This window comes from Salvia splendens, chromosome 17 (genome assembly GCF_004379255.2).
Source record: "Salvia splendens isolate huo1 chromosome 17, SspV2, whole genome shotgun sequence".
In the NCBI taxonomy this organism is placed as follows: domain Eukaryota; kingdom Viridiplantae; phylum Streptophyta; class Magnoliopsida; order Lamiales; family Lamiaceae; genus Salvia; species Salvia splendens.
This window is the reverse complement of record NC_056048.1, coordinates 23288216-23314141: the sequence shown is the minus strand read 5'-3', so window position 1 is coordinate 23314141 and position 25926 is coordinate 23288216. Positions and strand designations below refer to the sequence as shown.

Below are 25926 nucleotides of genomic sequence, written 5' to 3'. Positions count from 1 at the left end.
CTTTTCCCCAGTCGAGCAGTTTAACTGAGGATCGAAAGAAGCTACCAAGATGTTAATGATAAGCAAAATTAATTCGAAGTACACTAACGATCAAAGGGGGCAACGACTAGAAGTGGCAAAGCATCTAACTGTAAGGAAGTAACTTCGAATCACAGTGAAAATAACTAGAAATCCATCCACCATTAACATACTGTGATCTTGTTCTCGACTGATTTTCTGGTTGTAGATAGTATATATTTTCATATCAATCTTTCATCAAATTTTATTTTATTTTTCTAAAGTTCTTTTGTTCAAATATAGAAAAAATCTAGTTCAGGATCTCGGACATCCCAGGTTTCTTTATCAACATCGATGACCTTCGGTACATGTCTATATAGTCGCGGTGGCGGTGGTGGTGGTGGTGCGGGATCTTTTTTACGTCGAGACGAATTCCGCGAGGAGGATGCGCCTGAGGACCCAGCTCGCTTCCGTTTTGGCGCCATTCATGCTAGAGACTTCAACGAGGGAGGGTTTATAGAGAGAGAGTGTTTAGGTGGGGTGCAGGAGTGAAGTGTGGAATGAAGTTGTGAATTGTTTGAAATTTTGTAAAGTTTCAAACGGAGTGTATATGTGCATCGGAATAGGTAGGGGTGAAGAATACGAAAGGATGCTGCAAAAATATGTCAAATCCCCTACCATCACTTGTGTCAGGAACACGTGTGAACAATAGATGTTGTGCAGCATGCTGTCGGCATTCTTACTGAGATGACCAGAATGCCCTTTTAGGGCTTAAGGGCATTTTTGTCAGAAAAAATAAGATATGTGATTATGTTTAAGGTCAGGGTCGTCTGGCGATATTTTTTTTTGTTAGGGACCTGCGGTGTCACAAGCGGAAAAGTTAGAGACTTTTGAGATAGTTCGCTCTAAGTAATATGAATGATATTTCCCACTATCATGCTAAGAATAGCTATGATTTTCAAAAGAAGATGTCATTTGCATGATGAGAAATAAAAAGGAATATTGAAAATTTGAGTGGCCGAAGCAGTTACTTTCGAAGTAACACCAAATTTGATACACTACAATTATTTTTAGCTATTTAATTGCTACATGTTAATTGAGTCATTTTTTTATTTTGGAAAATTCTAAGATAATTGATTCATTTTTATTTTTGGCAAAAAGTAACTCTCTCTATTATTTTATTCTATCTTACTTTATTCACCCTCCACTTAACAAACTATTCTTAATCCTCGTGCCGAAAAGAAGTGCTTCAACTAACAAATAACGAAGGGAGTATATTAAGTTTTTTTTTCAATCAATCATGATCCAAAGGAAAGGAAAATTCAACTGCAACTTTCCAGTGCCGCTCTGAGCTTCGAGATAGAAGGCCACAACATGATCAACAGGGAGTCCGATGGATTTTCCTTCAAATCTAGTAATTTCTCTTATCATATATAAGTTGACTTAACTCGAGTTTTAAGAAATGTAATAAAAAAATTGATAGAAAAATTAGGGTAGTGTGAGTCCTATTTTATATACTCCCACCGTCAAACAATAAGAATCATATTTGGTTATGACACGAGTTTTAAGAAATGTGAAGAAGAACGGATTGAATAAGCTAATGGAATATGAGTCTCACATATACTATAATAAAATGTGAGTCGAATAAGTTGATGGAATATGAAGCCTACTTACCATTTATGATAAAAGTGAAATAAGACTCTTATTATAGGACGTATCAAAATGACAAAATAAGACTCTTATTATGTAACGAAAGATATATTAGTTTTATTATAAAATTTGGGTGAGATAAGTTAGTTCAATGTGACATTAGTAAAAGTAATAAAAAGTAAACATAATTGTGAATGGATGTAAAAGTAAATTTGTGAGACTTAATCATAAATAAATAGAATATTTCTTTTAGAGAAGATCAGTCATAGTTTCCCACAGTGTTTTAAAAATCGGACCGGACCGGCCGGTTCAACCGCGAACCGGCAGGTTATCCGATCCAATTCACCTCTAAAAATCGTTGATAGGTTGAACCGCAACGAACCAATGAAATCGGCCGGTTAAACCAGTTTGACCGGAATCCGGTTCTAGATTTTTAAAATACTTTTTCAAAAATCTTTTATGTTCACCCTCCAGATCTTCCGCCCCCTTTCAGCTTCACGACGCCGCAGCCTTCTCATTCTCCTCCATCGCTGCGTCACGGCTACACAGATCTTCAGATTTGTAGTGGTTGTCATGCTAGAAGAAGAGAGAGCGTGAGAGTTTGGCATACATGTAGAAGAATGAGGTTAAGAGAGAATTTGAAGGAAAATGGTGATTGAGATTTGAGAAGTCACTTTAATTGAAATGTGTGCAAAAGAGTGGGTGGTGTATTTCAGAATAGGGGTTCAGATTTTAGGGGTAGGTCTGCGTTAGGTAGGGGAGCTATATAATTTTTCGAAGTATTTGTTTATTATTTTCCATATTTTAATATATCAAAAAATAGTTTTATTAATTGAGAGTTGCTTAGTCGTCACTTCATTTTATAATTTCATTTCATTATTTTTTATTGTTATAATGTTTAGTATTTCTGTTATATTTTCTATCCTCTTATTTAAGATAGTTGTAGAATTTTATTTATTATTATTATTATTATTATTGTATTTAAACTTAATTACAAAGACTTGTTTTCTATAATAATACTACTATTAAATGTATAATATTATAATATTTATTGATAAAACATTTAATTCAATTTTATTATTTATTACTAAATAAATAAATAAATAGTATTCCCGTTCAACCAATGGTTCGACCAGTAAATCGGTTGAACCAGTAATGACTCCGGTTCGTTTGTCGGTCCGATTTTTAAAACATTGGTTTCCCATCTACTTCTATGGTGATTCGAATTCTCCATCTATTGATTGAAAGACGAAAGTGTAGCATTTTATGATTAATCCCGAATTAATGCATTTTTGCACGTAGTTCTTACAAAAGGAATCTGTTTTATGGATCCATACTTCACGTTATATTTTATCAATCAGAATTTTATCTTATTATAACTGGGTATATTTAGGATTAGGACATAGCATCACACAATATTTATTTTTAGCACAAAAACTTACCACCCAAATACTATATTTTTATAATCTCTCTCTCTCTCTCAAAGCCAAAGTCATTATTGAAACATAAATTTTGAAACGATATTTTGTCTCGTCACTGTTGACTCACTCCATATCTCTGTATTTTGTGGCAATATGTATAAAGAAATCCCATTTTCCTAAACACTCGTTCCTCCAGTAATTACTACTCCGTTCTTCATGAAAGAAAGTGGATTAAATGAATACTATAAATGAAATGATTTTATTATGATACAGTAAAATAATTAAAATAATAGAATGAGACCCATAATATACTCAGGTTTTATATCTACCAAAACATTTACACCCCTATCATAACAGAACGGATTGTCAATTCGAAAATTAACAATGACGGCCCCCTTGTTGAGATCGGCTCTGCGGAGGAGCGCGGCAGCGTCGTACATGTCGATCCGTGCATTCGCTTCGCCGCCGGGGCAGCAGCGGAAGGTAGCGATTTTGGGCGCCGCCGGAGGGATCGGACAGCCGCTATCTCTTTTAATGAAGCTGAATCCTATGGTTTCACACCTCTCGCTCTATGATATCGCCGGAACGCCTGGTGTAGCCGCTGATGTTAGCCACGTCAATACCAGATCCGAGGTTCTGCTCTTCGATTTCTCTTCGTTTAATTGTTCGCGTTCACTTTGTTTAGGTTTTGAAGCAATTCTCTTTTGGGGATTTTAGATATATAGTCGATTCTGTGTTGTTTGGTCTGTTGATTTGCAGCTAAATTTAAATCTCAATCGTAGTAGCTACTGAATTAGGTTATGCTCTTTTTATGTAGAATGTTTACTTCTAATTTTTCCTTAATAAGATGATAGTTGATTTTTTTTAGTATCATCTGTAGAACTTAAAATTTAAAATTATGTGTTAAATTTTTATTTTTGTTAATGTTCATTTTCCAATTATCATCGAATGAGGAGGATTTCTTACATAATAGTATGAATTATAGATATCTTGCGTTCTTCATTTCTGACCTTTGTTTTTCCTTTTTTACTGCATTAGTTGATTTGTTGATCATATCTTCTGTCATTGCTTTTTTTTTATGTAAAGGTGAAAGGATATGCGGGTGAGGATCAGCTAGGGGCAGCTTTGGAGGGTTCAGATTTGGTCATCATTCCAGCTGGTGTACCAAGAAAGCCTGGCATGACCCGTGATGACCTCTTCGAGATCAATGCTGGCATTGTCAAATCTCTTTCTGAGGCAATTGCCAAATATTGCCCCAATGTAACATGTCCTATCTCTCTTTGCATAGTCATTTGTTAATATGTTATTGTGGTTTTGCGAGTCCTATGCTATTATCGGGTATTTGATTGTAAAATAACTTGTGTGTTCTTTTTCAAACTTCAGGCTCTGGTCAATATGATCAGCAATCCCGTGAATTCGACTGTACCAATTGCTGCCGAAGTCTTCAAGTCCAAGGGAGTATATGATGAGAGGAGACTCCTTGGTGTAACAACTCTTGATGTTGTTAGAGCCAGAACATTCTATGCTGGCAAGGCCAATGTCAATGTTGCTGGTATCATTATATTTCTTGTCCTGTAAAATGCTTCTTCTTAGTAATTTGATCTGTATTTATATTTGTCCAATGTCTAAAAACACACCCTATTGGCAGATGTCGACGTACCTGTTATTGGTGGACATGCTGGAATTACTATTCTCCCCTTGTTTTCACAAGTACTGCACTTTCAAAAATCTATTTTCCCATTTCATTCTTGCAATTGTAGTTTATTACTAAAACTCACTGTTTTTGTATAGGCCACACCTTCAGCAAATCTGTCAGCTGATGAAATTACTGCTCTTACTAAGAGAACACAAGATGGTGGGACTGAAGTTGTTGAAGCCAAGGCTGGGAAGGGATCAGCTACACTTTCAATGGCGTGAGTGATAGAGACTGAGAATAATTTGCTTGTACTATCAGCTGTTTGACTGTTACAAAGTTCTTCAAACCCAATATCTGCATGACTATTTGAAGAATGATGTCAGTAGTGTTTCTTTAGTAGCTATTACTAAGATATTCTTGCCTTGTGTGGGCCTTCTTAGTTTGGATTTATAATTTGCAACTCGACCTTGTGATCAGAGGTGGACGTACATGTATGGATGGGGGGGCACTGGAACCCCAACTATTTCAAGATTAAGTATATACATTACGAATCTTGAGGGTTCGATTGGTTGCCTATGTTGGAAAATGTAGGAATCATATACAATGTTAGAATCATTTGATTTTTTCATGGCTTGGGTTCGATTCCTGAATGTGTATTTTTTTAAAATTTTGATTTTCCTTATGCTGTTTTCTTTCTATTTTCATTTTTTTTGTATTATATGACTTGGTCCCCCCAGTTTAAAAATCCTGGGTCCGCCTCTGCTTATGATGGTAAGAAATTGTATGAAGTGTCTGACTACAGTGTTAACAATGCAGATATGCGGGGGCCTTATTTGCTGACGCTTGCTTGAAAGGTCTTAATGGGGTCCCAAATGTTGTGGAATGTGCATTCGTGCAGTCCACTGTGACTGAGCTACCTTTCTTCGCCTCCAAGGTGAGACATAACTTTTTACAAATATGATTTCGACTCTTCTCTCTGCATGTGCACTGTTGGCTTGTAATCCAATTTCATGAGATGTAAATGATTGTTGATGATAAGATTGAAATTGAATCATCATCACTGCTTTTATCATATTAGTAGGCTGTCATTTTAGGATCAACAAAAAATGGGAAATAAACTTGATAGAAGCCATATGCAATAAATTTATAATGTTTTTTGATAGACATCCAGTATATATCTTCATGCTTTAGCTCTATTCATGCCATTTGAGTGATGGTGTAACGGTAGTCTCTGTCTTCGCAGCTTTGATCATGTTAGTAGGCTGTCGTTTTAGTATCAACAAGAAAAGGGAAATAAACTTGATAGAAGCCATATGCAATAAATTCATAATGTTTATTGATAGACATCCAATATATATATCTTCATGCTTTAGCTCTCTATTCATGCCATTTGAGTGATGGTGTAACGGTAGTCTCTGTCTTCACAGCTTTGATCGTATTAGTAGGCTGTCAATTTTAGGATCAACAAGAAAAGGGAAATAAACTTGATAGAAGCCATATACAATAAATTCTTAATGTTTATTGATAGACATCCAATATATATATATCTTCATGCTTTAGCTCTATTCATGTCATTTGAGTGATGGTGTAACGGCAGTCTATGTCTTCACATTAACAGGTGAAACTAGGGAAGAATGGTGTTGAGGAAGTATTGGGATTCGGTCCTCTGTCTGATTATGAGAAACAAGGATTGGAAGCTCTCAAGACCGAGTTGAAAAGCTCAATTGAGAAAGGAGTCAAATGGCATGCCAATTCCAAAAATCCCAAAATCAACAGTGTCTATGAACCTATAAAGCCTACCTTCCGACCATTATCCCCCCATCTTCCCATCTATAAGCCTCAGACGAGCTCTACAGTCTCCATCACTAACAGAGTAAGTGCTATCATCCTAACCGCTGTCCCTTTATCTTATGCGTTCCTTACTCTGAAAGTGGGACCAATGTGTTTGGCCAATGAGAGCGTCTACCAAGCCATGTATTATTCGTCAAAGCTCGGGCCAATCGCCCTCCAGGTTACTGCCATAGCCACAGTCTACCATTTAGTATACGGGCTTCATGATTTGTATCAGATGTTTCGCCCCTAAACAGTCGGACAAACTGCTGTTTGTTCTGCATTTGATTTGCAGGAGAGTTTTTTGGCGTTAATGCTAATAAATCCGCTGGGCATTGCTGTTTTTAAGTCGGGTTTGATAAAAGCAGGATGTTGTTCATAGTATCAACTAGCAACAGTTAGAATCCTGCTCAGTTTCTCTACATGTTACATAAACAATTATCAGCAGATATAGGAAATGAATGGTGCATGCTCATTTTCGTTAGTACCTTTCCATTTTCTTTTGATGAATGTGAAGATTGTAACTGGAAGGAGAATATGCACAACTGAAAATGAATCTTCAATTTTATTTATTTATTCGGCAGATCTAGTCATTGCTATTGAAACATGTATCCTGCACCAATAACACGAGCTTCCTTCGTCACCCACTCAAAATCACTGACTATTTTTGGTTAATAACAAACTGCCTAGCTGTATAATTTAATTAAAAACGTCATTACTGACAATGCACCTTATTATACAATTAAAGAGGTCGTATGATTTGTCTTTTGTCAACAAACAATCAATCAATTAATAGGCATAACCACACTGATTCACCTAATTGAGTTAGTAGTAATTTTTTTTCATCACATATTAAATCTTGACATCAAATTCTGATTTTACATCATCACGTTAGCCAATAGCCAGAGCAAAGAGTTGTTAAAACTATTCCAACATTTGATCTCAACGAAAGTACATTATTAATTCACATTGATGTAACTAAACAACTTATCAAATTAGTGGGAACCTCTTCTACCAAATTAAAAGATGGGACCTAGGCGTGGACGGTGCACCTTTTCCTTTATCGTTCACTATTCAAAGCCTAATACACATAACATAACATGATTTAGATGTAGTATTTCATTTTATCCAAAACTGTCTTTTGATAATTGCTTTATAGGAAGACCGATGACCCAAGATTTACTTATATAATTTTAAACTTGGATTATAGTTGAACAATTTTGAAATAATTTAATCAAATAATCATACGTTACCATCTAACTATGTAATGTTATATCCGCAAAGGTACACATTTCACCAAGGCCCCGACTTTGTTGTGCAAAGGAGCTAATAAAGTTGCTCGACGCTATTATTTATCTTATCACAATCAATCATTTGCATAAAGTATTCCACTCACTCTCATTATTGAAAATGAAAATCAACCTGATCCTATCCGTAATAATTTTAACGTCTTGTAAAAATGCATTATTCATTTCAACAGATGAAAATTTTACGCAAGACACTTAGATAGTTAGATTAGTTTAGTTGAAAAATCAAAATACACTAGATGGTTAATTAATTCAATCATGATGCTTTGATTGTTGTTAATGAGAGTGAATGTGAAAATTTTTAAAAACTATGTTAAATTATGTTGAATCTATAATCCATGATCTTGTTTTTCTATTCTCCGTCGTTCATACTTCATACAAATAAATAATCTTATATTTTTTATAAGTTTATATTCACTAAGACTACTTCAATTGCATTATTGTCTCTATTTTTTTGATACTCCTTCATAGAATTTTCATTAAAATTAATGCCGTTCATAATTATTAATAATGAGTGAGTGGAGCATGTAGTAAAGTACTACTGTAGACCTGTAGGTAAACTCAGGTAGACACCCTTTACTCTCTCTAGACATCCATAGAAAAAGAATTCTCGTTTCAATAAACTTGACCTTACTTTCAAGAATCACGCTCTCGTTATTGTTTTCATGGTAAATTTAGCTTGGCTTTACTTTTCCAGAAGATACACTGGGCTTGCTACTGTTTGATTTTAGGTGTTTCGCCCTTTTAATTTCGCTTATGTGTGTTTTCATTCGGAAGAATATCACAGAAGACTATGGTCTTGGTTAGTAAAGTTCTGCTTTTTCTTTATTGAAATTGCATGATGATTTTTTTTTGCATGATCATTTTTTTTTGCATGATCAAGTGATTGAGATTACTATGAAGAAAGAATTACTTGACCGGAATGATTTATGGGATCCGATTGTTAAGAGGGGAAGCATGATTTTTTAGTTAGTATCCTTGTTTTCCTCTTTTGGCAGCTAGAAACGTATGGATGATTGTAATCGAGTTCTGTTTCATATTGATGAGAAGTAGTAACATGGGTTTTAGGCATCCAAGAAACTGATGGAGTTTCTTGATGCTTTTGGTTTTTGGCTCTCTATTGTTTGTTTTCATGCATCCTCTGTTTCAAGTTGAGCCAAACAAGGGATTCTTTAAGATCCATCTTAATTATGCAAAGCTGCAGATAATTAGTATTTCTCATGACTGGGGATTTAAGTACTGAAACTGAATAAAGTATGGTGTTCCCTTAAACCTTCGGTTTAACAGACTTCGTTATAATTTGGACAGGGCCATTGAACTGAGTTCTTGTCCTGCTGTAAACGTTTAAGGGTAAAATGGCTTATCAAAGAAGGGGGGCTGATGGGCCACCGCAGAGGCGGATTCTGCGGACTCAGACTGCAGGTAATCTGGGGGAGTCAATGGACAGTGAGGTGGTGCCCTCATCTCTGGTTGAGATCGCGCCAATTCTTCGTGTTGCCAATGAGGTTGAGCCCATCAATCCTCGTGTTGCTTACCTGTGTAAGTCTTATTGCAATTTTTTTGGGGATATGAATTTTGGTTATTATTGTTTTTTTCCTCTTTCAGTAAAGTGTCTGCTTGGGTTTTCTGCTAACGTTTCTTGCTATTGAGCCATCTGAGTGTGATATGTCATGAAACCATTACTCTTGTGAGTTTCTGATGATGGTTTTTTCAAAGAACTGTATATAAATTCTTTCTCAACTCTGGTGCTACAACAGTCTAGTTTCATTTACACTCTGGTGATACAAGAATGATATTCATGTGTGCTTAGTTTTGATGATCTTTATGTCTTCATTCATATGTGTATTTAGTTTTGTTGCAACTTGTAAGCATCTCCTAATTTTGACTTAAATATTCTAGGAAAAGGAGTTTCTATAGCAATTATAGAGTGCCTAATACCATAATGCCATCTCCTTTCCAAATATTCGACTAAGACCAGGCTAGATTTCATGAACCCACCTTCCTTTTCAGTTCTCTGTTGCAACCCTACCACGGCATGCTATAACTGAAATTAAATTGACTCATCTGATGAAGTTCGGATTTGCTGTTTTGTTTTAGAATATATTTGGGATTTTTAGCTTCATTCTTCGTTTTGCACCACGTTCTGAGAAGATTAAGTTTGCAAAACTTCATTATGGGATTTCCCTGTTCTCACAAGAGAATCATATTTTCATTATGATTTTGCACTGAACTTAAATGCTCTCTCTCTCTCTCTTCTATTCTCGTGATTTTTTATGTCAATTCCGGTTCAGGCCGTTTTTATGCGTTTGAAAAAGCCCACCGTCTAGATCCAACATCAAGCGGTCGTGGAGTTCGTCAGTTCAAAACTGCTCTTCTTCAACGCCTTGAACGAGTAAGTAGTAATCTATTTTTCCTTAAGAAGTCCGATAAAACGAAAGCTAGGCATTAATAACTCAGGATATGAATGCTTTCCAGTCGTTTGACTTTGTGGAACATAGTTTAGTACTTTGTTGCTAAGTGCTTGCCGCGATAATTTTTATCCTCGTGGTGTTTATTTGTCTCATTTCATAATTTGGGGCGCTTTTTAGAATTCTTTCTTTTACTATATTAGATTTTCTATACAATTAATAATTCTTGTTTTTTGTAATATGTGTATTTTTCTACCCGAGTTATTATATGAGGACCTGTTTTTGTGTACGAGTCATCAAGCAATAATATTGATCTTGTACCATTTATATATAGTCACTGATATAGAAGTTCATGGCTTGCAGTTTAGAAATGTACACAAAATAGGTGAAAGTTTCATAAAATTATGAGCTCCCTGCAGATAAAAAAGCCTATTGTTGAGCATCAACTGAAAAGTGTGTTATATTATATGGGTGAAGCATGTGAGCTCTAATATTAGCTAGATATAAATATAATCTTGAAGATGATAGTCACTTTTGAGAGTTTGTATATTGCTTCAAGAATAGTTTGGAATGACTAGGCTTGCAATGACAGAAAGCTTTAGTTGCTCGTGAAACAGAAGATCATGTTTGCGACAAAATATCATGATTGCTTGTGGTGTTATATTTACAATTTAACTCTATAAACATATTGCCATATACCTTGAAACTTCCTCAGATTACTCTAACTATGTCTCTGCAAGAAAATTCCTCCAATGCAGAATAGGTCATTCAAATAAAATTCTGATATTATACATTTTGTTGAAGGAAAATGAGACAACATTAACAGCAAGAAAAGGAAGTGATGCACGGGAGATGAAGAATTTTTATCAGCTTTACTACAGGAAGTATATTGAGGCTTTGCAAAAAGCTGATAAAGCAGACCGGTAGATTACACTTCAATCATTATTTTTATTCTCTTATCCAAATCTATCTGTTTATTTACTATTTAATCTTTCATACAGTGCTCGACTTACAAAAGCATACCAAACAGCTGCGGTGCTGTTTGAAGTCTTGAAGGCAGTAAATCTCACAGAAGCTATAGAAGTGGATGACGAGGTAATGCTTTTTGACTCTTTTCTGTAGCTCTTGAGCAGTACTACGAGTCAGTTCAAGTAAATTTGGGTTTGTTTCTTATGTCATTGTTATGCTAAAGATGTATCATTCTTATGTCAATTGTAGTTATATTGGATTAGGAATATTCAAGTATTTATTGTAGTGATCTGATTATCTGTTCATATTTATTCAGATCTTGGAAAAGCACACTGTGGTCAAAGAAAAGACCCAAATATATGTGCCTTACAATATCCTTCCTCTTGACCCAGAAAGTTCACATCAAGCAATCATGAGATACCCAGAGGTCAATTATATTCCCCTCTTTATTATATATATTTATTTGTAACTTTAGAATATGCACACTTATCAAATTATCATGACACTTTCTTTTTGGCAGATTCAAGCTTCTGTTACTGCACTTCGTAATACAAGAGGTCTTCCATGGCCAAAGGGATACAACAGAAAAGCTGATGAAGACATTTTAGATTGGCTTCAGGCTATGTTTGGTTTTCAGGTGCTAGTATGCTCTTCTGTATTTTTGATGTAGATGCATATAATAAAATTTATCAAATGCAATATGAAGATATACCAAGCAAATTACAAATGCATCATGATTGCATTATCAAAATCCATGTTAGTAAAATATGACCTATGCATATACCTTAATACATAAGCCTGCACTAAAAAGAAATGACATCTAATTCCCAGGTCACATGAAAATGTGTCATTCTTTTCTTATGATGTTGCTGTACTTGTTTGAGTGCAGAAGCATAGTGTGGCGAACCAGAGGGAACATCTGATTCTATTGCTTGCTAATGTACATATCAGGCAACCCAAACCTGATCACCAGCCCAAGGTATTTTGTTTTCTACTTATTTTGCTTACTCTTTTTATGTGGCAGCAGTTCTGAATGTTCTGGAGATATTTCTATGTTGTTTCCCTTTAGTTGGATGATAGGGCACTTACAGAAGTTATGAGGAAGCTTTTCAAAAACTACAGGAAGTGGTGCAAGTATCTCTGTCGCAAGAGTAGCCTCTGGTGAGTATATGTTTTCAGTTAGTTTATTGAGCTTTTAAATGTCAACTTACTTCGGCTAGCACCTTCACTATTCTCCATGCATATTCGCAGAAGGGAAGGATTTGGATATTGAGTTTATTACTTCTCAATTTCCCTCCTCTTACATAACCCTTATTGATTAATCGCACATGAATTATCTTAAACTATCACAATTTCTCCTAATATTTTCTCCCAATAGGTTGCCAACTATCCAGCAAGAAGTTCAGCAACGGAAGTTACTATATATGGGTCTATATCTTCTTATTTGGGGAGAAGCTGCAAACTTGCGATTCATGCCTGAATGTCTATGCTACATATATCATCATGTATGTGTATATGCAATTCTGATTTTTACCTAAAGACATGTTTAACGGTCCTATTTTAGTATGTTTATGCCCTTTTATATTTTACTAGCGTGGGTGCTTTTGTAATAATTAGATGGATGCAGTGTCCCTTTTCTTTAAACTAGGGATAACCTTGGAAGGAAATGAGGAGGGAGGGAGATGTACTGAAAATCAGCAGTAACTACAGAAGGGAGGGTGGGCAAGGGAGGCCTTAACAAAAAAAAATGATGCCAAAACTTGTTAATCAAACCATGTTTCATTTTCCTGAACAAGTAAATGAATATGTGAGATTTGAAAACTGGAGTCAATAATTAAAATGTAATCGCTAGCCATTATAGTGAGTTAGCGCCACTAACGAGGTTTAAACAGTTAAACTGTTATACATATCCACAATAGAGTTCAATGGCCTGCTGAAGTCCGTAATATTGTTACTAAACTCTTTTTTTAAAAATTAACATGCTGTTTTAGCTCTAGAATCTTGATTGAGATGAAAAATGTTACTGATGATCTATTGGAATGTGCACTACTGTAGTATGTCAAGTCTTAAGTTGGATGTGTTTTCTACAATTTACCCACCATCAGCAAGTTTACGTTTTCTTTGCTTACCGAATGCTATTTAACTTCATTTGCTCCCACATTTTCTATAGATGGCTTTTGAACTGTATGGCTTGCTTGCTGGAAGTGTTAGTCCAACGACTGGTGAGAATATTAAACCTGCCCATGGTGGTGATGAAGAGGCCTTTCTGAAGAAAGTTGTAACTCCCATTTACAACGTGATTGCCAAGGTGCTGCTCCTAGAATAGGTTCTTGATTTATCGATGGTCCTTTCTCCAATAATTGACACTGGTGATCTAATTATCCAATCATGCCTCTTAGGAAGCTTTGCGTATTAGAGGAGGAAGATCTAAGCATTCTCAATGGCGAAATTATGATGATTTGAACGAATACTTCTGGTAGAAACTTTATACTTTCTTAGCTATTTCACGTCATTTACTTATCTTGTTATCGAATTGTAGGTCAGTTAATTGTTTCAGACTAGGTTGGCCAATGCGTGCTGATGCTGATTTCTTCTGCCTTCCCATAGACAATATCAATGCAGACAGAAGCGAGGTAGACACTACTTCTTCGTTACATAATGTACTGAATCACAAATTTAACTTTTGTTTCCTTTGACACTACATCGTTGAAATATTGGCTCTGTTAAGTACTTCCATAAATTAGTAGATAACACACGGAGACATGCCTTTTGTTGAGGTCATGTTTGTGTAAGCCTACATCCTCTTAAGATGAAATGTATTTCTTGCATCTGATATATGGTTCTCACTCTTGCTTAAGATGAACATTACAAACTCTGCAAGTTTAATTTATAAATTGTGTTTGATCAAAATCCAAAGTCTACATCTTCTATGGCAGCACATAATTGTTATGTTCTACCTTGGCAATAGGATTAAGTCGTAATACTCCACCCGTTCCTTTTTAATTGAGTCACTTCTTTTTGCACTCGTTTTGGAAAAATGATAATATTGAATAGTTTAAGTGGAGAGAAAGTAAAATAAGAGAGTGAATAATGTAGATAAGACTCTTCTCTATATTATTCTCTCTCTTATTTTACTTTTTCTCCGCTTGAACTATTTATTATCATTTTTCCAAAATGAGTGCAAAAAAAAGTGACTCAATTAACAAGGAATGGAGGGAGTAATTAATAAGAAAGATATAGTTAAAGTCTCGCCTCATAAAAATTATGTTGAATATCATGTTATGTTTTTGGTCATTATTGAAGATATTTTGGTATTTCATTTTTTTCAATCCACCCCTTCCCCACTATAAATTATTTCAGGACTTCGTAGTTGGATGTAATCAAATTTATTAATGTCCAAGTACCAGGATACATCCAATTATGCTAATAATATCATGCCCAATTACCAGGATACATCTAATTGTTGATCTTGCTGCTGGATATGTTTCAGCATGCTAATATTCATAAACATTCTTAGTATGTTTGAGTTCGCTTCATGATTTATGTGTGTTTGTATTGTAATCTGCAACAAACTCAGGATAGAGAATCCGTTAAAGCAGATCGATGGATAGGAAAAATCAACTTTGTTGAAATACGTTCGTTTTGGCACTTATTTAGGAGTCACGATAGGATGTGGAGCTTCTTTATTTTATGCCTACAGGTAATTTTGAATGCTTGTGTATTTACATTCTACCATCTTATAGTTACCTGCCTGTAATCTCATTGGTCTTCCTTTGAATGTATTTCAACTGAAGGCAATGATCATAATTGCCTGGAATGGATCTGGTGATATAAGTGCTGTATTTGAAACTGATGTGTTCAAGAAAGTATTAAGCATTTTCATCACAGCAGCAATTCTGAAACTTGCACAAGGTAAGTTCTGATGCTAATTATCCCTCTTGGCTTTGAACTTTTGTTAATTGTGAAAGAAGCCAACACTCTTTTTTGGAATATCTGATCATTTTCCTTTCTATTATGTACATCCCCTCCTGTGAGCTCTTAATATATCAATTATTTTTATGGTCATCAAGATAACATATTGCATTATTGGACGAATATACTGTACAGTCTTGTTTTATATGTGATGATCTCCCTGCTGCTAGATACTTACAGCCACCTAATCTAATTGCAATTCTGTTATGCAGCGGTTCTTGATATCATTATGAGCTGGAAAGCAAGGATGAGTATGTCACTGCATGTAAAGCTAAGATATGTACTGAAGTTTGTTTCTGCAGCAGCATGGGTGATTGTATTACCTGTGACATATGCATACAGTTGGAAAAATCCTTCCGGATTTGGACAAACCATTAAGGGATGGTTTGGCGGAGATGGTTCGGGTTCCCCTTCTTTGTTCATGATTGCGGTTTTCATCTACTTATCTCCAAATATGCTCTCTGCTTTGTTATTTTTATTTCCTTTGATCCGAAGGAATCTTGAAAGATCAGATTACAGAGTTGTAAGGCTCATGATGTGGTGGTCACAGGTATAATTTTGTTCTGATATAAGATAATCCTGTAACTGGATTGTTGTTTCTATCTGTTAAATTAAAGGTTCGTTCATTGGTGTAATCGATGTCATATATTTAGTTTTCATTTTAATTTTTGTAGCCTCGGCTCTATGTTGGAAGGGGCATGCAAGAGAGCACATTTTCTGTTGCCAAGTATGTGTTGCTTCCATTGTCAGACTGAATTAATTTTCAACATAATTCATTAATATATTTGTGATTTTCTGTCTCCTAGGTACACTATCTACTGGGTTCTCCTTTTGGCAGCAAAGTTGGCATTTAGCTTTTACGTAGAGGTGTTTTTCTGTTATGTTTGGTATCAAGCTCTAGTAAACATAAATGTCAAGCAAACGAAACATGATATACTTGTTTGTGCTAAACCCAAACATAACTTTGTCCATACTTATTGTCATTAAAATCTTGATTTACATTATCTAGAAGGGTCCTATCATGATGAATCGCAGACCGCTGGACCGTGAAACTGGTGTTTCAAAAATTGTCAAGTTGATTGTTTTCTTGTTTGCAGATAAAGCCTCTCGTACGTCCAACTAAAGAAATCATGGAGATTCATATAGGCAAATATCAGTGGCATGAGTTCTTCCCTCAAGGTAGCTATACTGGCTTCATATGTAATTCTGAAAGAAAATAATGTGCTGTAATTCAAAGATAAGTTAATAGCTCCCTTGTTTTGCAGCAAAAAAGAACATTGGGGTCGTGATTGCTCTATGGGCTCCCATTATTATTGTAGGTCCATCTGCACCCCTGTAATTGTTGTTTTATGCATGTTCTTGTGCTCCTTTATCGACAATCTCTAACTCACTATTAATTTCAGGTATACTTTATGGACACTCAGATTTGGTATGCTATCTTTTCCACCATATTTGGAGGTATATATGGGGCATTTCGTCGTCTTGGAGAGGTGGGCTAAGATTATCTTTTTCATGATCATGCATTAGATTAGCGTCTTCTGTGGTTCTGTGTTTCTTGTTTTCTTCATTATCATTGAGTTCTGTAGCTGTTAGTTATTCAACCACATCAGTCTCATAAACTGCAGTGATCAACCACTGTGTGCTGATTATACATGTATCTTTCTCCTCTTATAAGTTGTTGGTTGTACAGTCCCACACTCATCCTGGAATAACTCAGTAAACCATATTTGTAGGAAGTACATATCAAAAATGAAATTTTGGTTTGACTACTGAAATTGAAATTTTCTTGGCTGTTTCATGTCCTAGAAATTTTTTTTTTTTCTATCGAATTTGGCTGTCCTAGTGAGTAGCGGGATCTCTAACACAACCAGTTAGTTATGAGTTCTTCAGCCACTTTCCGATATACTAATCTAGCTTCTCTTATATTCCTTACATGCAATTATGTAGTGAAGTTTTTGAACTTTCTTTGAGATATAACCATCTCTATGTGTAATGCTGCGGTTATTCCAAAAAATGCCATTTTAGCTTTCTTTTCTATTTCTTCTCTATCAGATTCGAACATTGGGAATGCTTAGGTCTCGCTTTGAGTCGCTGCCTGGTGCTTTTAATGCTTGCTTGATTCCGGTAGAAAAAGATGAAAAGCCAAAGGGACTAAGAGCCACATTCTCACGCAAATTCCCTGAGGTTTGAACTGTGATAGGGTTTACAGTTGTAGTCTTCCCTTCGTGCTTTTCTTTGATGATGAGATCTACAGTTCCAACTAGGATTTACTGGCCTTTGCAGATCCATTCTAATACGGATAAGGAGGCAATAAAGTTCTCTCAGATGTGGAACAAAATAATTGAAAGTTTTAGGGAGGAGGATCTAATAAATAACAAGTAATCAGTAACTGATCACTCCCTTACGTGAAATATCTCTCAGCTCAGAATAAAAATTATAATTAATTTCCTTACTTGACAGGGAAATGAATCTACTACTCGTTCCATATCGTGCTGACCGTGAGTTGGACCTTATTCAGTGGCCTCCTTTTTTACTTGCTAGCAAGGTTGGGTGGTTAGCAGTCTTTTAAATGCATTTTTCTCTTTGCTTTTACTCACTTTCTTTATTCTTTTGGGTTTCCACCCAATATTATTTCGTAGCAAAGAGAAGTTATCATACACTATTTTCTGTATAGCTTCCTATAGCTCTTGATATGGCAAAAGATAGCAACGGGAGAGATAAGGAGCTAAATAAGAGATTGAACACTGACCCATACATGCGATGTGCTATTCGTGAATGTTATGCTTCTTGTAAAAACATCATCAACTTGTTGGTACTCGGAGAACATGAGAAAGTGTAAGTTTACTTTTTACCATCCAACCTACTCCCTCCGTCCACGAAAAATAGGACACTTTGTGAATGACACGGGTTTTAATATTGAATTGGTAAAGTAAGAGAGAAGGGAAAAAAGGAAGAGAGAAGTAGTGTTAGTGGAATGTGGGGTCCATATTATTAGTAAGAGAGAGGGAAAAAAGTAAGAGAGAAGTTGATGAAAACTTTCATTTTTTGAATGTGCCCTATTTTTCGTGGACAACTAAAAATGGCAAATGTGCCCTATTTTTCGTGGACGGAGGGAGTATTAAAAATGTTCTATCTATAAAGATTAAGTGTCCAATAATTTCCCTTGTTTGATGTCTTCAGGGTTATAGATGAGATATTTACCAAAGTTGATTATCACATAGAACAGGGTAATCTCTTGAAGGAACTTAACATGAGTGCACTTCCGAACCTCTATAAACAATTTGTGGAGCTGATAGAAATTTTGGTAAAGTTTGTATGATTTATTGAAACTACAATTTCAATGAAATGATGTTGAGAATCTGAGAAAGAACTGCCTTACCCTGCAGAGTAAAAATATAAAGGAGGACAGAGATCAACTGGTTATTGTCTTGCTTAATATGCTCGAGGTTGTAACAAGAGACATAATGGAAGATTCTGTTCCTAGGTATGATTGCTAACAGACTAAAACTTGTTAAAAATGGATGAAATTTGCCTGATTATTTTCCCACCTCATCATTTGTCTCTTATAGTATGCTAGATTCTAGCCATGGTAATTCCTATGGGATGGATCAGGGGATGACCCCACTTGATCAACAACGTCAGTACTTTGGGAGTGTTAATTTTCCAATAACAAAAGAAACAGAGGCATGGAAAGAGAAGGTAAGTATACCGAAGGGACCTTTTCTTATTGATATTTGGTTTAGCATTGCTGCTAAAATTTACTAAACACATGAGGTAAAGATCATAGTAGCAAGATGAAATGTGTCCATAAACAGATAAAATATAGCAGTTAGATCACCTTATTACTACGTACTCAGAAATAGCTGCTCATGCATCAGATTGGGCGGCTCCATCTCCTGCTCACAGTGAAGGAATCTGCTATGGATGTTCCATCTAATATAGAAGCCAGGAGGCGCATTTCATTCTTCTCAAACTCATTGTTTATGGACATGCCTCTCGCTCCCAAAGTCCGGAACATGCTCTCCTTTTCGTAAGCTCTCCTGACGATAAATTGTCATATGAGCCACATTCTTTACTTTTAAGTATACTGAATTTATGCCCCTTAAGTAATTGGTTGTCCCTTCTTCCTGCAATTTGACATCATTTGCAGTATATGTCAACCATAGACATTTATATCCTTAGATCCTTAAGTAATTGGTTGTCCCTTCTTCCTGCAATTTGACATCATTTGCAGTATATGTCAACCATAGAGATTCATATCCTTTGATGATATCTGTATGACTTCCCCAGAATTGGTTATTTCTGTTGTCTTCCTATTTTTGACTCATGGCTGACATCAACATTCTGGAGGAAAACATCCCTTGCTGTAGATTCCAGATTCAGTTTTGAACTTTTGATACTTCTCTTAAGGATATGGCACTTGAGTAAATTTCATTACATTTTAAGCTTAGAACGTCTAAGCTTCCTCCTCATTCTTGAAGCTGCAGTTATTGTGTAAATATGATTTCTCAGGGATGTCTAATGGAAATTAGTCAGATATATTCTAAATTTAGCTTCCTGATGAGCACTTCCTCTTTTACTCAATTTTTTACAATTGCGTAACGCTTTTGTGTTTCAACTTTTATTGTGCAGCATCTTAACTCCTTATTACGACGAAGAGGTTATCTTCTCTGTTGATTTGCTGAAACAGCCAAATGAAGATGGTGTGTCAATACTCTTTTATCTTCAAAAGATTTTCCCAGGTTTGTTCATTTTTCACTGGATGCTTGAGAGTGTCATGCATATGTTCTGGTGTAATTTAAGAACTTCCTTGTATTAATATATACTTCAAATTCTGCAGATGAATGGGAAAACTTTTTGGAACGAGTTGGATGCCGCAGTGAAGAAGATCTCAAGGGAACTCCAGAATTGGAGGAAGAGCTTCGTTTATGGGCATCATATAGAGGCCAAACATTGACCAAAACTGGTAGTTCCTTCTATCTTTTCATTCCTTCCCTTTTCGAGACAAGGGAGGGGCTGAGGTGCTTCCTTCAGGTCCATCCACTTTTTAATGTATTTGTTCATGAAATTTTGTCCTTCACTAAGTGCGGGGTATGATGTACTATCGGCAAGCTTTGGAGCTTCAGGCTTTCTTAGATATGGCAAAGGAGGAAGGTGCTCATGTATTTTCTAGAGTTCCCTTAAAATTGAGAGAGAGAGAGAGAGAGTAACTATATCCGTTAATACTTGCTACAGATTTGATGAAAGGGTACAAGGCTGCTGAACTGAATTCGGAGGAACAAGTAAAAAATGAAAATTCGTTACTAACACAATGCCAAGCTGTGGCAGACTTGAAGTTCACGTACGTAGTGTCCTGCCAACAGTATGGAACTCAGAAAAGATCTGGTGATCGCCGCGCAACTGATATTTTAAAACTCATGACAAAGTATGATCCATGAATTTTCTTTCCTTGTTGAATTGATTATGTGTTCAATATATAAGAGCTTTTCTACAATGCGATGAGCAGGTATCCATCACTCCGGGTAGCTTATGTCGACGAGGTTGAAGAAACAGGTGGAGATAAGCACGGTAAAAAGGTTGAGAAAGTGTACTATTCATCTCTCGTAAAAGCTATGCCAAAGTCTGTTGACTCATCGGAGCCAGATCAGAAGTTGGACCAGGTAAAAGTCCCTTCTTGTGATACTTCCTCCGTCCACGAATAGTACGCAACAATTACTATGTTTTCGTGTCAACAAAAAATCTGCCACTTTCCTTTTTAGGACTTGACCCCGCACTCTACTTTATATTTCAACCTTACAAACATATTATTAATAATGGAATGCTACTCTGTTTACTCTGGTTTGTGCTTGACTAGAATCATATATATCTACCCTTGGTTTGGTTTGAAGCTTGGGGCTTTCGGTGTTTGTTGGCCCCTTCTTTTTTGGACTGAATATCTAATTCCATAGCACCATCTGCACACAAAATCCCTCAAAATCCCATTATTTGTCACCGCCACTTGAACACGCATTACAACTCTTATAGTATAACTATGCTATAATACTGACAAATACTGAGGCTTCCTCACCAGGTTATTTACAGGATAAAACTTCCTGGAAATGCCATATTGGGTGAAGGCAAACCAGAGAATCAAAACCATGCTATAATATTCACCCGTGGTGAAGGCTTGCAAACCATTGACATGAACCAGGTATTGTAAAAGCAACAGCTGATAAAATGGAGTTTCAAAAATCTTAGAATGATGTCAGTGATCAAACATTTCATTTCCAGGATAACTACATGGAAGAAGCCTTCAAAATGAGAAACCTATTGCAAGAGTTCCTCAAAACGCATGGTGTCAGGAAACCAACAATTCTCGGACTTAGAGAACACATATTTACTGGCAGGTATGGTGCATTGAGGACTTGAAGGAGCATTATTGTAATTTATATTCCAATTTTGATATTTATCAGACTCTTGACTTTCATTTTCCAATTTGTGCAGTGTATCTTCACTTGCCTGGTTCATGTCAAATCAAGAGAACAGTTTTGTGACTATTGGCCAGCGATTGTTGGCCGATCCACTGAAGTATGTCCTTGAAATAGTTTTTTCATATATAAAATTTTCCTTGTTCGAACATATTAATTGCTTACTAGTACTTTATTTGGCAAAAAAAGCAATTCAGAGCTGTGACTGGGAGTACTTTTCCATATCTAAGCCTATGTCCTCCCATTTCTCTTACCATCCTAAAGACTTGCATGCTTGTGCAGTTTCTTACATAACGTCATCTGATATTTCAGGGTTCGTTTCCATTACGGCCACCCGGATGTATTTGATAGATTGTTTCACCTGACAAGAGGGGGTGTCAGCAAAGCTTCTAAGATCATCAACTTAAGCGAGGATATATTTGCAGGCACATATTTTTGAAATAGCCCTTTGTATTTAGTCCTAGAGAACTTTGGTTTCAACATTCTTATACGTCTCTTTACTCTTGAAGGTTTCAATTCCACACTTCGTGGAGGCAATGTTACTCATCATGAATACATGCAAGTGGGTAAAGGAAGAGATGTTGGCCTCAATCAAATCTCACTTTTTGAAGCAAAGATAGCTTGTGGAAATGGGGAACAGACTGTGAGCCGTGATATTTACAGGCTAGGACATCGCTTTGACTTCTTTCGCATGCTGTCGTGCTATTTCACCACAGTTGGCTTCTATTTTAGCACTTTGGTATTCTTCACGCCTTACACAAAATTTTCAATAATACAGCCTTTGTATTGTTGCATCTAAAGTTCTGAACCATTTTTTTGTTTTGGCAGCTGACGGTGCTCACGGTCTATGTGTTTCTATACGGGCGTCTTTATCTCGTTTTAAGTGGGCTTGAACAGGAGTTAAGTAACCATCCAGCAATACGAGACAACAAACCTCTTCAAGTTGCTCTTGCTTCACAGTCCTTTGTGCAAATTGGGCTCTTAATGGCTTTGCCTATGATGATGGAGATAGGGCTTGAGCAGGGTTTCCGTCATGCATTGACTGATTTTATTCTGATGCAACTGCAACTTGCTCCTGTATTTTTCACATTTTCTCTAGGAACAAAGACTCATTACTATGGTAGGACTTTGCTTCATGGAGGTGCACGATATATGGCCACTGGTCGAGGATTTGTCGTGTTCCATGCAAAGTTTGCTGAAAACTACAGATTGTATTCGCGGAGCCACTTTGTCAAGGGAATTGAACTAATGATTTTACTGCTTGTTTATCACATATTTGGACGAGCATACAGGGGTGTGGCTGCATACGTGTTGATTACTGTGTCTGTATGGATTTTGGTGGGCACATGGCTCTTTGCTCCATTTCTCTTCAATCCTTCTGGTTTTGAATGGCAAAAAATAGTCGATGACTGGGCGGATTGGATTAAATGGATGAATAATCGTGGAGGTATTGGTGTGCCTCCTGAAAAAAGTTGGGAATCTTGGTGGGAGAAAGAGCAAGAGCATCTCTTGCACTCTGGAACACGTGGTACAATATTTGAGATATTTCTGTCGATACGTTTCTTCATTTATCAGTATGCACTTATTTATCATCTGAGCTTCACCAAGACACACAAGAGCATTCTGGTATGACATGCTTCTCAAAGTGAATTGCAAGGTTTTCTACTTAAAATGTAACAATTGTAACAGATGTCAGTGTTGCCCTTTTTGTGCAGATATACGGTCTTTCTTGGCTGGTCATCTTCGCAGTCCTCCTAATTGTAAAGGTATGAGTATACTCTGTAGTTTTAACTTGAAAAATTCTCGGGTATTTTGTTGCATTCAGTCTAGTTGTTCACAAATTTTTCTTCGGGTATATATTTTATTACATCAAAAAGAAAAATCAAGACGCACTTATTTCTTTTCAGTTTTTAAACACAATTTCCATATCTTTTGGAGTTTCTTTAACAAAATAGAGTATACATGACATTTGTCGCTGTTAATCGCGATGAAACTTTCGCAGGTTGTTTCATTAGGCAGGCGGCGATTCAGTGCTGATTTTCAGCTTGTGTTTCGGATGATCAAGGGCTTTATCTTTCTCTCATTTGTTTCTGTTCTAATCACGCTAATCGCTCTTCCTCACATGACTTTCCAAGACATTATAGTTAGCATCCTTGCATTTATGCCAACTGGATGGGGTTTACTTCTGGTAAGGAGAATTTTCCTTCTTCTATTCATTAGTTCATTTAACTTTTGTTTGAGAAAGCAAACCATTCCTGCTTTTTTCACAAGAGATGGGGAAAGAAAAATCATTATGTGTGTGAGTGTGTTTCTTCTTTTTTTTCTATTATGCATTTGTTATTCTCTGCCTTATTTTGAATGAATTGAAATAAACCAAACAGATTGCACAAGCTACGAAACCATTGGTGGATAGGCTTGGAATCTGGGGTTCAGTGCGGACGCTTGCGCGGGGTTATGAAATGGTAATTGGGTTGCTATTATTCACTCCGGTTGCATTCTTGGCATGGTTCCCCTTTGTGTCCGAGTTCCAGACTCGGATGCTGTTCAACCAAGCTTTCAGCAGAGGTCTGCAGATATCGCGTATTCTTGGTGGGCCGAAGAAGGATCGTTCCTCCAGCAACAAAGAGTAAAGGAAGTTGGACATGGTGTCTGGAATGGAAGTCTGTAAATAGAAGAGAAGTTGCCCTCTTTCAACCTGTGGAAAAGGATCGCTTGCTCTAGTGTGCATATAGCAGTTTAGATTGTGCTATGTAGTAATTGTTGGCTGCTGTTTTGTATAGCCAAGTCCAATGATTAGGGTTTTGGCATCCTTAAGACTCAAATGTTAGTTTTTGGTGAATCTATTTTGGGTGAAATGGTTAGACATGTTAGTGTTTTGGCTACTCTAACTAGGGGTGAACATTCCGTTATCGATTTGGTTTTTAGCCTATGGAACTGAAAAACCTAACCAAACAAAATTATCTGAAAAACCAATATAAAAACCAGAAATCTCAACTACAAAAACCAATCTTAACTGTAAAACCTAAATTCCACAAATATATCCAAACAAAATTGAAGAAACCGAAATCCAAACTATCAAAACCAAACCTGAAAATTTGAAATTGCACTAAGAGCATCCGTAGCGGCTCGTCCGTCCGTCCGTGCCAGCGGCATGGCACCGCTTGCTAGCCGATGTGCTCTTTCTGTTGGCGCGGCGCTGCTCTTAGCTAAGAGCACGTCCGTGCCAGCGAGTAGCTAACGTGACGCGTTCTGATTGGCCAACGGCATTTCCGTTAGAAATTCATTTTTTTGTTTTTTTTTAAATAAAAAATAATACCAAAATTTTAAAAATATATATTTTCGGATTCCCAAAAATATGGCCGTTTTTTACCATTTTCTGGAATTTTTTTGATTTTTTTAATTTTTTATTCCCAAAATCATCTATAAATACACACATTCATCATCCATTTTTCACATCAAATCATCTCCCATTCATATTTTTTCATACAACTTATCTACATCTCCCTCTCACTCAAACCCTCTCAAATGGATTTCACCAATCTCATTGCGAAAGCGGAGCGCGAAGAACAAGAATACTATGAACAATATCGTGTCGCCTATGAAGCCTATGTCGCCGCGAATACCCCCGCCCCTCCTCGACCAACTAAATCAACTCGCCGCTACGTCCATCGTGACCGGGAGGGAGCCAACGAAAGGCTCGTTGCCGATTATTTTTTCGACCAGCCGCGGTTTCCGGAAGATTACTTTCGGTGCCGTTTTCGCATGTCAAAACGCTAGTTTATTCGCATTGTCAACACATTATCCGCCCGTGTTGAATACTTTCAAACAAGTACAGACGCAACCGGTGGACAAAGTCTCTCGGCATTGCAGAAGTGTACGTGTGCCATCCGACAACTTGCTACTGGGCAAACGGCTGACCTCTTCGACGACTATTTGCATGTCGGTGAGTCAACTGGAATCCTTTGCCTTAAAAATTTTTGCGACGGCGTTCGTTCAGCTTTCGGTGAGGAATTCCTTCTGGCACCCACCACCGATGATTGCCAACGGTTGCTTCGTCTTCACGAAACAGTCCATGGTTTTCCCGGTATGCTTGGCAGCATTGACTGCATGCATTGGAGGTGAAATAATTGCCCGACTGCTTGGGGGGGGCAACACTTAAGCGGCCACAAAGGCGGCGGCCCAACACTTATCCTTGAAGCGGTCGCCGACTACCGCCTATGGATTTGGCATGCATATTTTGGTATTGTCGGATCCAACAACGACTTGAAC

At 36.7% G+C, this 25926-nt stretch overlaps 2 protein-coding genes across 4 annotated transcripts; both read left to right on the top strand.

Moving 5' to 3' along the window:
* The first annotated feature begins 3394 nt into the window (after positions 1 to 3394).
* Positions 3395 to 7117, top strand: LOC121773289 (malate dehydrogenase 1, mitochondrial-like). Its single transcript, XM_042170112.1, has 7 exons — positions 3395 to 3701; positions 4155 to 4328; positions 4452 to 4620; positions 4717 to 4778; positions 4860 to 4981; positions 5521 to 5638; positions 6323 to 7117. Exons 1-7 carry the CDS (start codon positions 3453 to 3455, stop codon positions 6785 to 6787), a joined length of 1359 nt encoding a protein of 452 aa, XP_042026046.1. The 5' UTR covers positions 3395 to 3452; the 3' UTR covers positions 6788 to 7117.
* A 1269-nt stretch (positions 7118 to 8386) lies between these two features.
* LOC121774934 (callose synthase 2-like) lies at positions 8387 to 24545 on the top strand. Of its 3 annotated transcripts, none has more exons than XM_042171848.1 (43): positions 8387 to 8406; positions 9150 to 9380; positions 10133 to 10233; positions 11054 to 11172; positions 11251 to 11344; positions 11535 to 11645; positions 11739 to 11855; positions 12108 to 12197; positions 12288 to 12379; positions 12597 to 12723; positions 13389 to 13526; positions 13618 to 13694; positions 13758 to 13851; positions 14796 to 14918; positions 15013 to 15130; positions 15403 to 15740; positions 15865 to 15917; positions 15997 to 16057; positions 16288 to 16369; positions 16456 to 16505; positions 16594 to 16680; positions 17243 to 17374; positions 17474 to 17568; positions 17651 to 17735; positions 17865 to 18025; positions 18371 to 18494; positions 18577 to 18674; positions 18760 to 18889; positions 19069 to 19220; positions 19823 to 19932; positions 20031 to 20156; positions 20276 to 20344; positions 20426 to 20615; positions 20697 to 20850; positions 21261 to 21380; positions 21461 to 21576; positions 21674 to 21757; positions 21970 to 22082; positions 22167 to 22396; positions 22486 to 23283; positions 23373 to 23423; positions 23660 to 23845; positions 24039 to 24545. In XM_042171848.1, exons 2-43 carry the CDS (start codon positions 9197 to 9199, stop codon positions 24285 to 24287), a joined length of 5829 nt encoding a protein of 1942 aa, XP_042027782.1. In that variant the 5' UTR covers positions 8387 to 8406; positions 9150 to 9196; the 3' UTR covers positions 24288 to 24545. The 3 variants fall into 3 exon arrangements, with proteins under 3 accessions (XP_042027782.1, XP_042027781.1, XP_042027780.1); XM_042171847.1 differs by having other exon boundaries at positions 8396 to 8509; XM_042171846.1 differs by lacking the exon at positions 8387 to 8406 and adding an exon at positions 8427 to 8643.
* Positions 24546 to 25926: the final 1381 nt, after the last annotated feature.